General features: G+C 37.8%; 1 protein-coding gene across 1 annotated transcript; it reads left to right on the top strand.

The window, feature by feature from the left end:
* The first annotated feature begins 6,228 nt into the window (after positions 1 to 6,228).
* SLC10A2 (solute carrier family 10 member 2) lies at positions 6,229 to 16,486 on the top strand. Its single transcript, XM_002195803.4, has 6 exons — positions 6,229 to 6,787; positions 9,779 to 9,897; positions 11,030 to 11,118; positions 13,173 to 13,348; positions 13,920 to 14,077; positions 14,350 to 16,486. The coding sequence occupies exons 1-6, from the start codon at positions 6,366 to 6,368 to the stop codon at positions 14,472 to 14,474; spliced, it is 1,089 nt and encodes a 362-aa protein (XP_002195839.2). The 5' UTR covers positions 6,229 to 6,365; the 3' UTR covers positions 14,475 to 16,486.
* The last annotated feature ends 261 nt before the right edge of the window (positions 16,487 to 16,747 follow it).

Here is a 16,747-nt window from a genome sequence, read left to right as displayed (position 1 = left end):
AAAAATGATACCTTGTCATTGGGGTGCCAAAGAAAGAGATGGGTCCCAGCTCAGACCTCTGGAGGTGCTCACCTGAAGACAGTCTGAGACCAGCAGCTCCCAATATGGTCTGTGGAAGTTCTTAGTTCAAATCTCTGCTGTAAGAAAAAGAGATGCTAAGGAGCTGCCTGTGTCATGTTCACAGAGATCAGCCCAGTTTTGAGAAGGGGGCCTACCTAACCTTGTCACTTAATGAATCTGTGTTCATTAAGAAAGCCTGAACTCAAAGCAAAACAGCTGCTAAATAATGGGGAGAAAAGAGAAAAACAAAGAAACAAAACCAAAAACAAATTTAAAAAATCTAAACCAAAACCCAAAAAATAGCAGTACCACACAACTTTACTTTTGCATTTCCTCCCCTTTACATGTTTTTCTCATTCCCAGAAGTGCTGCTCAGCACTTACCTGAAACAATTCCAGCTGCTTGACTTTCTGTTCCTTTTCAAATTTCTAGGCAAACTAAAAGCAGAAACTCAGTAATACTTCTTCTCCACAAATTCCTTGGTTTGTGTTCATTAAAGGATGTGCTCTATAAAACCTGGCCCTCAACATTCCCAGTGTGGCTGTCTGATTCAGAGCTGTTCACATGAGCCTTAACTTATTCTCAGCAGAGAACATCAGGAACATCAGGCACAATCCACCTTCTTCAGCACAGCTATCCAGGCTGGGACTCAGCTGTTTAAGTGCAGGTATCTAATGATATTTTTAGTGCCCCCAGGATATCCCCTCCAGCCATGTCCCTGCAGGAAACATAACTTCCACAGCCCACAGCCCACCATCCAGCCCAGTGCAGATGACATGGATAACCTAAGGCTGTATCCCCTTTGTAGTTTTGGTCTGGAGCACAATGTTGAAATAAATCCCCAAACTGTTCCCCTTTACTTTATGCCAGGTTGTTTAGCAGAGAGGTTTTGGGGTGTGCTAACTGTATTTGTTTAATGGCTTATAACTGAGCCAAAAGTCCACTGCACATTTGCAGATGTGATCCACTACCAGGGATGTATGGGCTCATACCCACGACTGATCTTTCAGACCACTTCAAAGTACACAGGTTAGGGACACCCAAATGAGGGAAGACTAAACCATTCTGAAGTAACATACCCAGATTACATGTAGGGAAATTTTCAAGTCCCCAGCACCAAACACTAATCTACTGATCTGCTCCTGTCATGCTTTATTCCTTGATAAGCCGTGTCCCATTCATTAGCAGGTGAATTAATTCATGAGCATTGTTCATTTACTATCAATTGTATTCTACTGTAATTCTCTGCTTTCTCTGTTCTACCTTTATCTCTCAAAACAACAGAGAGAACCATTAGAGGATTTTATAATTACCATTTCAGTCAAAGAAAAAATATCAAATTAATCAATTATCTAAATAAAAATATTAAAAGGTGCAGCCAGGTTCCAGAGTTCGATAATAGTGGAAAAGGCCATTGGGACTGCAGGCAAAACACTAGTTTCCTACTATTTGTTAGGAGTTAAATGTCATAAATCAATAAAAAAACAAAGAAGAAGCAGTATAAGTAGTTTCCCCTTCTGATGGAAATTAAAAGAGCCAATTTTGGTTCCAAAAAAATAAAATTCCTATAATAATTTTATTTTTCTTTAACCTTGTAGAATTAAAGTCAATCAGACCTTTGATCTAGAATTTATACACTTTTTTTTTTTTTTTTGGCCACCTATCCTAATTAAGCCTTACTAGTAATTAAAATTACAGCTTTAAAGGACAGGTACTGAAATATTTCTGTCATATGTTAGCCCTCAAAGACCAAAGGCAGTCCTTGGTGAGGAACATGGAAACAAGCTTTTATTAAGGGATTCCAATCTAATAGAATGATTCAAAAACCTACACTTTTATACCTGGTAGCATGACTCATTTCTTTGATTTGTTATGAAATTATCTAACTTTCAGCTTTTTTAATCAATGTTAGAAGTCACTCTTACAATTAGGCAGTCAAAAGGTTAACTTATGCTTTTGGCAACTGTTGGTGTTTGTGTTACAGGACAGTCCTTTCTGAACATGTGAAATGCAGATTTCCCCTCATACATCTATCAGAAAAGAACAAAGCCTAAGGCCTTTGCCTTCTCTTCCATGCATTTGTGTAGTAATTATGCACTTTTGTTATGTTCTGCTAAAACTCTCACATTTGGCTACTTCAGACAGGTACACTAAAGCATGATTTGGGTTGGGAAGTCTGAATTGTGTCAGAAAATGCAAAAGCACTATGGATTTTTCCTTGCACAAAAATTAGAGTTCTGACAAATCATATCAGAACCCAATCCCTTCAGCCAATCACTTACTCTGTGCAGGAACCCAGCCATGACTGTAAGGTTCATCTCTCAGAATCAGCTCACCAACCAGCTAAATTTGCCTGTAATCGAAGTATGTATTACATCAGGATTTTTTTCCCAGCTGAGCTTAATACTTGTGTCCCCAACGTTTCTTTTGAAACTCAGTTCAACAGACTATCAGGCAGAGTCTAGATGTCTGCACCAGTCAGTGAAATGTAAAAATGTAATGTAAAGATTCTGTAAGTAAGCTTTGCAGAAGACTTTGATAAGAAGCGATCCCGACCTAGATGTATTTTAAAGTCATCACTTTCTCTCCTGCTATTGCATGGAGATTTTCTTTTCTTAATGCCTTCTATAAGCTTCCAGTGTGGTAAAAGTTTAACAAATGAAAAAAATCTTCTGCCTATAGCTGGAACTATATACTAAAGTTTAAAGTTATAAACAAGGTCAGCAATACTAGGTACAACTGTTGTCACTCTTTTGAAGATAGCAGTTGTCCTGGTTTAGGGCAAATTTGGGAAAAATAACATATATAAAATATTATATGTATATATATATATATATATATAAAATAATATAATATATATAATATTCAGCATAAACAAAACAGATGACTGGGGATACAAGCATCATAAAGTCACCCTAGGACAGTGGTAAAAAGCAGGCAATTGACTTTAGGTAATCAATTATATGAAAGAAAAGATTCTTCTAACCAAGACATAAATATACCAAGAAGTATCTCAGAGTCTGAATTAAGCAGACAGGGAAGATTCATAAGTCTCATTAAGAGAGACATCACTGGAATAAGCACCAGACAGCCATAAAAGACAAACAGTTAAATAGCCTCTCCCATTGCAGGGTTCTGCATGCACTTACTGCTATTGTTGTTTTATAACTGCCTGAGTTAATGGATAAATCAATTACATAATTGTCAGCGCAGGAACAGATCCTTACAAGTTCTACCTACCTAGATTTGTTTGCTGAAGTGACACTAAACTCACTTGAATAAACTGGTAGCTGCATCACTGCAAATCACAGTATTGTTGTTTGTGATGCAAATATACATTTAGTTTTGTATTTCTCTATTTGAGTATTGATTTTTCTCATTTTTGATGTACGCTGACAGTGTCAAGAATCAGTCTGGGTATGTTAATCATCACCAAAATGACACCAAGTTCACTGCACTGCTCTTTCCTTCTGTGAATGTCAATGGCAAATGCTTAAAATCACCCTGACTAACACGTGCAACATGTACAGGCAAAAGATGCCAGCTAGGTTCACAGAGCAGTACATAGTCCATCTTAGCAGTTAAGTGCCATAACTTGAGTGGAAAACAGGCCGTGAAACAGAAGGCATACAGCTAAGTATCTCTGAAAACCATCTCTGAATCGCTACTTTCCTTGAGGATGTCTCCTGCTAGCCTGCATTTAATCCATGCAAATGGATTAAATCCCAGAAGCACATTTTTAAAAGAAAAACAGACTTAGAGGAATGTTTGAAATCCAGCACTCCTGAGAGACCCACCTGCCTACTCAATAATACTGTACCTTCTGTAACATGCCAAGTTTTTAACTGTGCCTGTAAATATTTCAATGTCTTGGACAAGGTTTTAGTTCCCTAACACATGAGGAATTCTTGATACAGATATTCTTATCTGTGCTATATTGTGGCAATGTCAGCCTAATAATAAATTGAATTCAGAAGGGGTCTCTTCTGTTTGCAGACAACATTTTTGTGATCTAAGGTTTTATACAGCTAGCTGCTGACATAATGACTCACAATCATCCCTTTTTAAATAGAGGGAAAAAAACAAAGACAAAACTAGCAGTTAAATACAGGTTAATTTTACACAACTTGCTACTCCACAAGGCCACACAGGTAGCTGATGTGCTGTTTGTCCTTAGCTAAGCACAAAACCTCAGCATGAGGGTCTCCCCCTACACACTGTTCCCAGAAATCAAACTCCAAAATGACAACTGCACTGTCTAGTCCCTTAGCAGAGGCTGGAGACCCAAACCAGGGACATTTCATCTGTGCTTATCTGAGGGTGCAGCATCAAGCACCCCTGCAGCACCCAGACAAAGGGTCAGAAGGAGATGGAAGAGGTAAAAGCAAGGTCCTGCACAAGGCTCTGCTGAGAACCAGCCACTCTTAAAACTCAGGTCCCCTCCCAAACTACTCACTCTGGGTTTCCACAGCATACCAAATATTTACAGGACTAGGAAAGTTGTCCCCAACCCCAAGGTTTGCTGGAGATTTCGAGACACTTGTAAAAAGATTTTAGTTTCAACAAGAAGCAAGTTCAAGTGTAAATCAAGATTCTGATAGAGGTTTTATCTAAAATATTAATACAGCATTATTAATATGGCTTTAAAAACCTTATGAGCGCTTTAAAAGATTTGGATTGAAAAGTAAAATCTCCTAAAACATTCTGTTTGAAAGCAAGCATATAAAGGAGAATAAGTTTTTCTGCCAAACTGAGAGGTTGTAGCTTTCTCTTCCTTTCATCTGCTCCTTATTACTTTACTTGTTGTTCTGTTAGACATATCCTAGTCACACAGATGTGGCACTAATCACAGGGTATGAGTTGCCAGCTGCCTGGGAGGATAAAGCTACTCTGACATTATCCCATCAGGCACCCAACAGTGACTTAGGAGATACAGCCATTTAGCTGATCCCTTTGTAAAGAAACAGGTACCATCTGAGTGTGCTGGGAAATCCTTTCCAATGCAGTGAGCCCCCACACACAATTCAAGGTTTAAAGTATAAGAAAAAAGCAACTCCTATCATTCCTATCATTTCACACACTGATGTTAAGAACAAAAGTCCTGAGACTTCCAGTGAGAGTCTTGCTTGTTGAAGATGATTATGGCTTAGCACGTTACCCCAATAAAAAATATTTCTGCATTGAAAAACAAAGATTATTGGGGGGCATCAATTGCACTTTACATGTCAGACTCGATTTTAGTCTAAGATCTACACTTGAAGATACTTCTGCCACAAAGCTTCGGCACAGGTAAAGAGGAATCATTAAGATTCTTCCTCTGAAAACCATCCAAATTTCCAGATTTTCATGGAAGCCCAAGGGGTAAATCTTTAAAAGCTTTTCAGTATTTGAGACTTATTTTAAGCCATGGAGATGACAGAGCACAACAAGCCATACCAAAGCCAGGCACAAGAAACCTATCTCCTAACCTTTGTGCTGTACCTAGTAAAAAAAGGTGACCTGTACTGTCACCCCTGATGTGAATGCTGAGCATGTTGTGGCAGGGAAGGGGACAATTTGCTGGGTACCAGCTCCACAGTTGTGTGCCAGCCTCACTGCCCTGCTCTCTGCTCACCACGCTTCACTCAGAGAAATATCTCCTTCCTCCTCCGCCCTTGCCACCCCACTCTCCTCCTCTCACTGTCCAGCACTTCCATCCCAAGCTGGATCAAAGTGTGACTGCACCCGCTGCACCTGACAGAAGGTGTGAGGAGGACACTGAATCTCCATGCTGCCAGAAACAAAGATTTCATGTCATTCAAATGAGCCTGTGTTGTGCTGAGTGTGGCATCCGTTAGCAAGAGTTGCAGATTCAAATCATATCTCAGGACTTCTACTCATGGTTTCTTGTGTCTCAGTTACTCACCACACAGACCAGCAACATTGCATGCATGAGCAGGTCTCCCAAAGGCATGCAAGAAACTCAGAGAATGAAGTCTAAACTTTCTCTTCTTCCTGTGATTCTCATTTCATGGGCTTAGCAGCACTACCAGCCTCCTTTACACCCTTAAATATTAACATGCTTTTCTCTTGATGTGGGATCCCTCATTACCATATGAATAAATGATTAATGGTCACTGTACCAAACAAGTGCAACTTTTATAACTATATGAATCAGCACTGAGCCAAACCCTTCAAGAGTAGTAAGAGTTTTCTGGCATTTATTGCACTTTATTGCTTCCTGGATCATTTAAAAGAAGTCACTGACGAACAACTGCAGGCTTGAAAGTTTACTGTGGATGTAGTGAGCAGTTCTGTATTTCAAAATGCAGACAAACTTTCTTTCCCAGCAATTTAATGCTGGTTCTTTGGCAGAAAACTCCACGGCTTGTCCAGCAAATGCTACTATTTGTGATGGCACCTCTTGTGTATTGACAGGAGATAATTTTAATCACACTTTGAGCGTAGTTTTAAGTACTGTTCTAACAATCATGCTGGCTTTGGTGATGTTCTCCATGGGCTGCAATGTGGAAATTAAGAATTTCTTGGGCCACATAAAAAGACCCTGGGGTATATTTGTGGGTTTCCTTTGCCAGTTTGGAATTATGCCTCTCACAGCCTTCTTGCTCTCTTTGGCCTTTAACGTCCTTCCAATTCAAGCTGTCGTGGTGATGATCATGGGATGCTGTCCAGGGGGCACAGCCTCGAATGTCATTGCCTACTGGGTGGATGGAGACATGGACCTAAGGTAAGAGCAGCCGTTCTCTAAATACTTCCTGTGGCTCTTTACATGTAAATTGTAAATTTTACATTGAAAAGGACTATCTGATCTGCCTGATGCTTTTCTTAGCTTCCTGGCATATGCATGCTGGTTTCTCCTTGTAAAGATGGTTAGTTACTGTAATTGAAGTAAATATAAGAAGAATAGCAAATATCCTTGATTCATTGGGAATTCATGAGGAAGATATCACAACAGAATTGTGTATATTAGAAAATACCTTTATTGTTAAACTTCAGATCCTGGAGCAAATATCATCTATGAAGACAATTAAAATAATATACACTATGAAAACTTTGCCCAAGTTAAAATTACTTTTCTTTCTCCCAAGACCTTTAATAGTAAAAATATTTTTTTAAAAATAGCTTTTTGGGACCAGAATCCTCTCTACAAAATAGTGGCTATGCAACTTTTCTTGAAGTAATATTTCTTTAAAAAGAGCTCCTGTGGAAAAATATTTTCCCTCCTTTTGTGTTCTATACAATAAAAAGACAGGTATTTCTTTTCTCAATGAATATTAGTTCTAACAAATACTTGTGATAATTCTTTCTGCTCCTAGAATCTTATGCAAAGTCTTCAAACTAAGGGAACATTTTACAGGCTAGCAACCACTTCTTAAGGCAGGCCTGCACATCAGGGGCAATGAAAACCTTCATTTGTGGCCATGTGATGGTCTCAATGACAAAGTGTTATGAACTCAGAAACAGATGTGTAAGGCAACTGACATGGTCTAGGACATCAAACACACAGGCTCTTGATGCAAATTCTATGGGGGATTTATCAACTCTAAGAGCCTCTAAAAATAAGTCATCTTTTTAGTTTTATATCCTGATTACTTCGGTCTAAAATAAACAGGATCATTTGTCTCTTTCCTACAGAGTAAAATAAATTGGAGCATTCATCCAATTTATCATATGCCAGTCTTAACTAGAAATGGAAAAAATAGTAGAAGCAAGAAAGATGTGGAGCTAGAATAAATAGTCTAAGAATGCTAACATCTGTAGCTTTAGTACAACATTTTTTTCATCCTTTGGAAATATTGAACTTTTCTGTCACATATAGGTTTTAATGTAAAAAAAGCTTTCAAATTATAAATGAGGTTAGCTCTGTTAACCCTTGACTTCCTCATTGTAGAGGAAAAATCTATGATATTAAGAACTGTAAGACTCTTAATTTCAATTAATACAGATCTAAGAAATCACAGACAAGAAGATTGAGTACAAGGCTGAAATTTTGTTCTAATCTCTCCCGGAAAGAATAAACTGAGCTAAACTATGCTTGATCAGCTCTGTATGTGCAGGATTGCTCTAATGATATCAATGGTAAAAATTCAAATTTATAATGCTATAAACCTGAACAGGATTTCTATCCCATGATGTTGACAAAGGGTGAAGTTAATTTAAAATGCCTTTAAAAGTTTCTTGTTCAGGTAAAGACCTCTACTTTAGGTCAAAGGCTTTTGGTCAGTACCTTTCCAACAAAGATGCAGGGACCACAGGATACAGGAGGTACAGGAGATTGTCAAGGCAAGCATCTTCTCTTCTCAATAGAAGAATAACATTAGAAGTTGTGTGGATGGTTTCTGGAGCTACCACAGTATGATAAAAACCTGCCCATCATATCAGACAATGTTTTGGTTTTAACTGTAGTATTTTATGATTATATATTACAACACATGGTCATTGTATATACTTTTGTTTCAAAACCTCTCTGTGCAAATAGACCACAAGTTAGAGAAGGCATTAGTTTTATAATTAGCATTATAATCATAGTCAGGTGAAGTATGATCTTTCATGTCTTTCTTAGTAAATCAAACACAGCTGATATCCTCTAATGATTCCCCATAGAGATATCTCTTAATATTTCACAATAACAACTGCTTCTGTAGAAAGAGGGTTAGGGGATGGCCAGACTTTGGAGAAGGAGGTACATTCAGGAAAAGTATAAAGATACAGGAAGTACAGAGGTAGGGAACATGAGGGGTTTTTTTCCATTTGGGAGTTCATCAAACCTTAATTGTAGCCCGTAATTCTTTTTCTCTGTAGGAGAATTCCATAGGAGCTCTTTTGCTAAAGGCTCCTGCAAAATTTTATTCAATGACTCTAAAGCAGAGAATGACTGGAACCAAAATGAATGCAGATATTCCTGTGGTTTCTGCATTGATTCTTCTAGATTTCTCTGGATCTGCTCATTTGTGGGCCAGGATCAGTAGTCCCTTTTCTGAGGATAAGCAGCAATAAAGATAAATCTAAAGTGAGGTTCAGAAGAAAACTTTCAAAATTTCTTGACTAGAACCCTCTCTCACTATTTTTATACCAGAAAAATGAGATTTGTATGCATAATTTTATCCATTGTATTCCAATTCCAATGTCTTTTCCTATTCCTTCACTCCTGTAACAGTACATCTTTTTGTACAACAGAAAACAGAAATATCTTTGCAAAATGCAGCAACAATACTTATGCTAAGCCTCACTGAGTGATTCTTAGTACCTACTTTTTGGCCTTGAGCAAAACAAGCCAGAAAAGGGAATTTTATTATATCACGAATTGTAGACAATTTGAGTTCAATTTTAACACTCTAGAACTGCTGCTATAATGGAAAGCTCCATTTGATGTCCATTTCTGCCCCTGTTCCCTGCTTGCCATCCTCTCTGAAACCAGCCAGACAGGCAGCATGGAGACAGATTTGACAACAGACCTTTCTGCTGGCCACCTGTCTGACTGCCTCCTTTGTACCAAAAGTTATGGTTCTGTGGCTGCAGAACACCTTGATTTTTCACATTCTTTTCTTTTCAGCAGAAGCCATTCTTTTCATTTAGCTTTTCTCTAACCTGATAAATTGTCTGTAGCCAGCAACATTTCTTGCACAACCTTTCACAAGGTGTGAAATGGTAATAAGAAAACGAGAAAGACTATGGGCTAGCATGAGATGAACTGTCACTGTAACCAATTTCTTTGCAGCATCAGCATGACAACTTGCTCCACACTGCTTGCAATGGGAATGATGCCACTTTGTCTCTTTATTTACACCAAAATGTGGACTGATGCTGATGCAATTGTACTCCCCTATAACAGCATTGGTGAGTCCAGTGAAAGAGTACTTTCCCTTCTGTCTATCCTCCATTCAGGGACAACCACCTCTATACCATCATCCTGCAATCAGGAAGAAATTACCTCAGATTTTTACAAATATTCCTCTTTCTACTTTTTAATAATCTCCATAGGCATTAGGCACCAAAAATCACTGCACATCATCCACAGCTCTGCCAAAGAAAGACTTGAAGTTGTTGTAAATATTGTACAGATAATTATGACAAAATTGTGCATGTTTTTCTTTTTAAATGGCTTTGAGACCTATGCGGTAGTGGGATAAGAATATAGAATAATTCATATAGGAATAATTTCTTCTTCTGGATGAAAGTGTTTATAACAGCTTTAAGACACAATCCTGCAAAGTGGTAAATGCTGAGGCCATAATCTGGCAAAATACTTAGGCACACGTGGATAATTAAGCAAGTGATTAAAGCTGCTGAGTCTCTTTGAAAAGCTGCAATCTACACTGCCAGGAGTGGCTTCATTTGACTTCCTGTCAAAAATCTCATCCAGCTACAAAGAGAAAATAGTTAAAGTATTTAGAAATACATGCTCCAGTGCTTTGCAGAGCTGTGGCCCTAGTGCTTATCAAGTACAGTTCCATGTTGTGCTAATCTTAAAAGCCAGCCGAATCACTTGCACATTCTTCAACTTCACATCCCGTTGTCCTTGGGGAAAAACAAAAATCCAATAGGTTGCTTGTGCTTTCAAAATAAATACTGGAGGGGGAAGGCCAAAACAAAAGAAGCTCTAAACCGGTTCCTGATACGGTACAGTAGTGAAACACCTGCAGACAAAATGAACATTTAATAAAGCTACTCACATCACAGGATAGCGATGATTAGCACACTCAGATTTCTGTCTGCCTTTCTGATGCAGGTGAATGAGCATGTAGCTCAGCAGAATGGCAATTATTTCAACCGGCTGCCAAAGACAACAGAGTCTATAGAAAAGCAAATGGGCAGGTGCGGGTAGAGTGCGCGTGCATGCTCTGGGTGCGCACACCAGAAACATCCCCTGAAAGGCTGCTCCAGGCACACAGTCACTCGTCGTGATGTCTGTCCTGTCGTGAGCTCTTGCACCATACAGGGTCTTGACTTCTCTTTTATTTTTTTACAGGACTTTCTCTGGTAGCTCTTATAATTCCTGTTTCGTGTGGAATATTTATCAACCACAAATGGCCTAGTAAAGCAAAAATCATACTTAAGGTAGGATATGTAAGGCTGAAGTATAAGCAATTATGGACAAATTATGGAATCAGTGGGACCACTGAAGCAGTACATTGCTATTCATAGTATTAGTATCTGACTTCATAAGACTTGGAAAGTTTTCAGAAGAAAACAAATGAGGTGCTGTGGAAATGTATTGCTTTTCCCCTGCACAAACATGCATGAGTTGCATGCATTATGAGAGACCATCATTACCTAAAGAACCTGCTTTTGTCTTCGGCTGCAGCTACGTTAGTAATTGAGTTCAGTGTATAATGTTAACTGAAATTGGAAGGAAAATCATTCAAAGCAGTTTTTCTCTGCAAAACAATAAAAAATAAAATCATTCTGGATCAAAATGCCTTTCTCCTTTTAAGAGAGTTTCCTGCTTTTTATGAGCCAATTTTTATTAAAAAATAATAAACAGAAAATATTCCAACTTTTATACAAACCTTAAAAAACTATTCACAAAATACAGCTGTCTTTGCAAGATGGTTTCAGATACATCAAAAATACTGGGATTTTGGCAAAAATCTGTTCTCATCAAAATAATAATTCAGCCATATATAGGGTGGCAGCAAATTAGCCATTGTGTACATTTGGTTTAGGTTTAAAGAGACTTTCAGATGAGCTAAGATTTTTTGGCCTTTGTTAACCATTCTTACATAAAAAATACATTATCGAAATTTTCTTAAAGAAAACTAGTCTGGTCACTTGTTTTTCTACCTATATTTGTTATCACTTCTTTGCTACTGGCTCAGACAGCATAGAGCACAAGTAAGGTCTTTTTAAGTCAATCCATTTTCATTAAACTGCTAGCTTATCATGTTGCATTTTTAAATGCATTCACATCTTACTATTTCTATTTAATCAGTTGAGGGGAAAGCATGGACTTATACTGACATGTAAAGAATCTACCTGATCTCTCAGCAAAGCCCCATTTCATTCCTTCTTACTGAGTGGGTGAGCAGCCCACAGACGAGAGTTTGCTTTGTGTAGGACAATGAAGCATCAAGTGAAGATTGAGCCATGGCTGTCAGAATAAGGCCTATATAGTGAGAAATTCAGACAAGAGAACAAAGACAGTGTGCCAGGTGAAAGAAGAGCTTGTCATGGCCAGACCATGTTTCTTCTTCCTAAGTGTATGTGGTTAATAGCTCAGCCAAACAAAAGCACTTGTTCACTCAGTGCTCTTAAAAATGCTTCAGCCAAAGACTGATGAAACACTTCAATGGCAATACATGTTTTAGCTGAGGAATAGAGTCGCCTAAGCTTAGACTAAGAAGTGTGTCTCTGAGATCCCTGGCAACACAGGCTATAATGACAGATGTTCCACTTGGATACTGAAAAGAGAGTGAGTTATAACTTTTTTAGGCAAGCAGTGGTAAAGATCTCAGTACATTCAGTCACAGGAAATAAAATAATCTGCAGTGCTTAGGTCTATGTAGAAAGGCTATACAAGCTCATAACCAGTTTTCAAGCATTAATTTTTAGCCTCATTTAAGATTTAGCCCCACAGTTGGCAAATAATTTCCTAGCAATAGCTCACTAGCAAACTAGTGTGTAATTAGCACACACTGTACTAAGCCTCAGAGTGTGATTCACCAAGGAGGGGAGGAAAATGTAGTATTCTACCTACTAGGCTGTCCGTTTCTCAACATCTCTGGGGAAATTTTTCTAATACATGCACCATTCCTCACTCATATCACATCTGTGAAATTATTTTTCATCTCCAGCCCTAAGTACAATTATAGTCAAGGCTTCAAAAGACTAGTTTTACAGATATCTGCTATAGATACCTATTACAGCTCTGTCTTGAACTGTAGTCACACCTTGAAGTACATCATATATCTCCTGTTTGTTAAAACGGAAACTCATCTCTCTGCCTGCTTTGAATTGTATTGCTGTAAACATTAGGTTTCATGTTTAACATGACATTTCAATGACTCATGTTTGACACTATGTTTGTTGCCATTAAATTTCTTTTTGGTCTCATGTGTGCAGTGTTCTGTGGTTCTGTGACTCTGACTCAGTTCCTCTTTTTTGCTTCACAGGTAGGTTCCATTGTTGGAGCAGTGCTCATCGTGCTCATTGCTGTGGTTGGGGGAATACTCTACAAAGGCTCCTGGGTTATCACACCAAAATTATGGATCATTGGCACCATATTTCCAGCGGCTGGCTATACTTTAGGATTCTTTCTGGCTCGTCTAGCTGGTCTGTCTTGGAACAGGTAATGCATAGCCTTTATTCAACTGCGTAAAAAGATTTTATTTAGCAACGAATCAATGCTGAGAATGCTCCCTAAACATTAATTATGTTACAGAGTCACTCATTCACTAAGCCTGTTTTTTGTGATACTACATGCAGACAAAACTTTTCTTGTGCACATTTATTTACAGAATCCGATTATACCATTTCCACCAACCCTTCATATGTTTGCACTTTTTGTGCCAATGTCTTGCACTTCAAGCAAATGAAACAGACCTGACTTTTAAGTGGTTTGGAACTGCAGTAAAACCACTCATGTAGACGCAGCAGTCTACAATTTAGAACATCACTGCAAGAGAAGGAGACAGTGAGTGCCACATATGTGCCTTGAAGGTGGTTCACAGTCTTCTACAGCCGCTGAACTGCCAATAATTTGTGGTACCAGCCATAGGTGGAGTGTTTTGCTGACAATGTCAGCTGAAGGCAACAATTTTCTTAGTTGTCCTTTACATTTTTTGCTTATCCAGATTAGTAAAAAGCATAAGGACCCACTGGATGCTATTTTCCAACTCTCTTTGTATTATTCCCTTTAGGTGTCGTACAGTGTCTCTGGAAACAGGCATGCAAAACACTCAGCTATGTTCCACTATAGTACAGCTCTCATTCACTCCTGAACAACTTGAACTGATGTTTACTTTCCCACTCATCTACAGCATTTTCCAGCTGTTGTTTGCGCTACTAATTTTAGGAGGTAAAGTATGGTAATTTTTTATTATAGAACCATAATTATCATTATTATTACCCGTTTAACTTTTCACATATATTGAGTAAACAAGAAGGGATAAAAATAATCAAATGTATTTCAAAATCAAAGCATGGCTTTAAAAAAACCTTCTGGAGATGTTGAAATTCTTTAGCAATATAAGGAAAGAAAGTGTTGCATGGATATATGTTACTACAGCATCTTTTTCAGGCAATTTGTATAATTCTTTTATTTAATACTGTCCATGTATTGATCCTCAGGCTACCGTCTTTACAGAAGACACCATGTCAAAACAAAGACAGACATTGAGAAACCAGCACAAAAAGAGGATTCAAAATCAAGTGCTAAAATAAATGGAGGATTTGTATCAGACGAGATGAAATAGACAATTACATCTGCTTCCACCAGCTGTGAAGATAAAGAATATATGGTTTATTTAAAACTTTTTTTTCACATGCTGTTTTTTCATAGAAATATTCAACAAAAGAAAAAGTTCTGCTGACAGCGAGACTTGTACAGCGAGACTTTAAAATTATTAACTTAAGCAAAATCTACTTTAATTTTTAACATGGTTTTTGCCACAATTGTAGAATCTGGTTTTGAGGCTAATTCGCTAAATTATGGATTATTTCACATTTTATTATTATGGATTATTTAACAAAAAGTAGAATAAAGGTGGGCTATTGCTAAAAAAAAGCAGATATCTGCAACTCCAACCCATGATCCTGCAAATCCATCTGCTAGTCTCAGCCCCACACAAAATAAAAAGAAATCTTATGAAAGTGTCTGAGCAGGAAAAGGAGTTGATATGGAAGATCTGGTAAGGCTTAATATGAATCAAGCATGAAATTGGACCAAGCCAATAATGAAATAAAAGTTTCATTTAGGTCAGTCTGGGCAGACTAAAGTACTGCATTAATTGCTTGAAGCATTAATTTATTCTGAAGCTATAATTTTAGCAAGTGCAAGGCACCTTATGACTCCATTATTTTTCCCAAAGTAATGGATAGTAATAGAAAGTAGCAGTCTTAACTCTTTAGTCTGGGTCTTTTAGGTGCTGGATACAGGAACAGAGAGACAAAGGTGAGGCCTTAAGCCTTGATCAATTTTAGTGACAGCAGTGACAGCTGCATACAAAGGAGCAAGCACAGGTTCTGGAAGTGTAAGAAATTAGCAGCTTCTGCACTGAAAGGAAGGCATTTGAAAATGGAACAGAAAATGTCCCTGATTCATCCAGGACTGCTTCCACCAATCTTAACAGGAGACAGCAGTTCTTGAAGAGAGTTATATATTTTTGCTATTTTATGAGCTAAATAAATTTGAATCTGCCAGATGTCTATGACATTGGTATAGTTGACAATTTTAAGATTTTATTTATATAAACCACAAATAGAAATAATTGGATGTACACATACATTATATATTGTTTGTTTCTGAAAATTCAAGAGTTCATGTGAAAATCTCTCCTAATTGTGTGGAGAAAATAAGTACATTTCTAGGAGAAACAGTGCAGTAAACTCATTGCAGCTGTAATTTTTTAAGGAAACACTCAGTAACATTGGTCCTGTAGCTGTTATGTAAAGAAAATATCCAGAGAACTTCAGGTAAACGAGTGAGAGGTTGGCTGACCAAAAAATTCAAGAGTGAACCAACTATCAACACATGGAAACAATATACCTTTCTGTTATATTCAAGTGGACTTTCCAAGTTTTGATGAGTTAATGTGGCAGGTTTTGTACAAACACAACTGAAATTTAAGTGGAATTTAAGTTCCCAACATGCAGCTTTCCACTGCTGCAGAAACATCCCAGTACTAAAAAAAGAATAAATTATTGTTGTCTACTGTATGTTAGGGAAAGGGTCTCAAAATGTTCCTGAATTCTGTGAGGCTTGAAGTTGCTTTACTTTTGGTGAGGAGATCAGAACAATCATAACTTCCAAGGAGGAGATCAACACTTAGTTGGAGTTAGTACACAACAAGGTGTTCTGTGTTTTGCAGAACAAAGATTAGACAAAACAATGTGGCAAAGGCTGTTATGGAGAAATCATAAATTGTGAAATAACACTTTCATCGATAAAAGTGTTATTTCACAATTTCACAAGCTGTTATTTGTAACATCTGTACTAAAATAGTTATTATCTTGGTCCTGCATCCGTAAAAAAATGGGTAATGGAACTTACTTAGGATCATGTCTTTCTTACACACAAAGCTGCTACTCTTCCCCCATGCTTACTAAACTTCAATTTTTCTGTGTATATTTCAAGCAGATCTTGAAAATGTATTGAAGAATAATAGTTTGTCTTGCTTATATTCTATGTGTGTGACTGTGTGTCTGTGTGTGTATTTAACACAACTGTATAAACATTGAACTAAATAAAGTCAGAAACTATTTATAATTTTGCCCACTGGAGTAATTTAAGGTGAAAAAAGAGTTGAGACCGAAACCGAACATGCAGACAGAGTTTATAGCTTTGAGATGTAACAAAAACATCTCACGTTATGGGTCAAATGGATATGTTTAATAACCCTAGAACAACAGAAGGTTTGGATTGGAAGGGGCCTGGAAATGTCATGCAGTCCAACCTTCCTGCAATGAGCAGGGACATCTTTAACTAGATCAGGTTGCTCAGAGCCCCATCCTACCTGATCTTGAATGT

This window comes from Taeniopygia guttata, chromosome 1 (assembly GCF_048771995.1).
Source record: "Taeniopygia guttata chromosome 1, bTaeGut7.mat, whole genome shotgun sequence".
Lineage (NCBI taxonomy): Eukaryota > Metazoa > Chordata > Aves > Passeriformes > Estrildidae > Taeniopygia > Taeniopygia guttata.
This window is presented reverse-complemented; position numbering and strand designations above follow the sequence as displayed.

Excerpts from the sequence above, each read along its gene's own strand:
- SLC10A2 (XM_002195803.4), top strand. The coding sequence starts at position 6,366 with ATGCAGACAAACTTTCTTTCCCAGCAATTTAATGCTGGTTCTTTGGCA. Across the intron at positions 9,898-11,029 it reads ACTCCCCTATAACAGCATTG|GACTTTCTCTGGTAGCTCTT; the intron begins GTGAGTCCAGTG and ends ATTTTTTTACAG. Across the intron at positions 11,119-13,172 it reads AAGCAAAAATCATACTTAAG|GTAGGTTCCATTGTTGGAGC; the intron begins GTAGGATATGTA and ends TTTGCTTCACAG.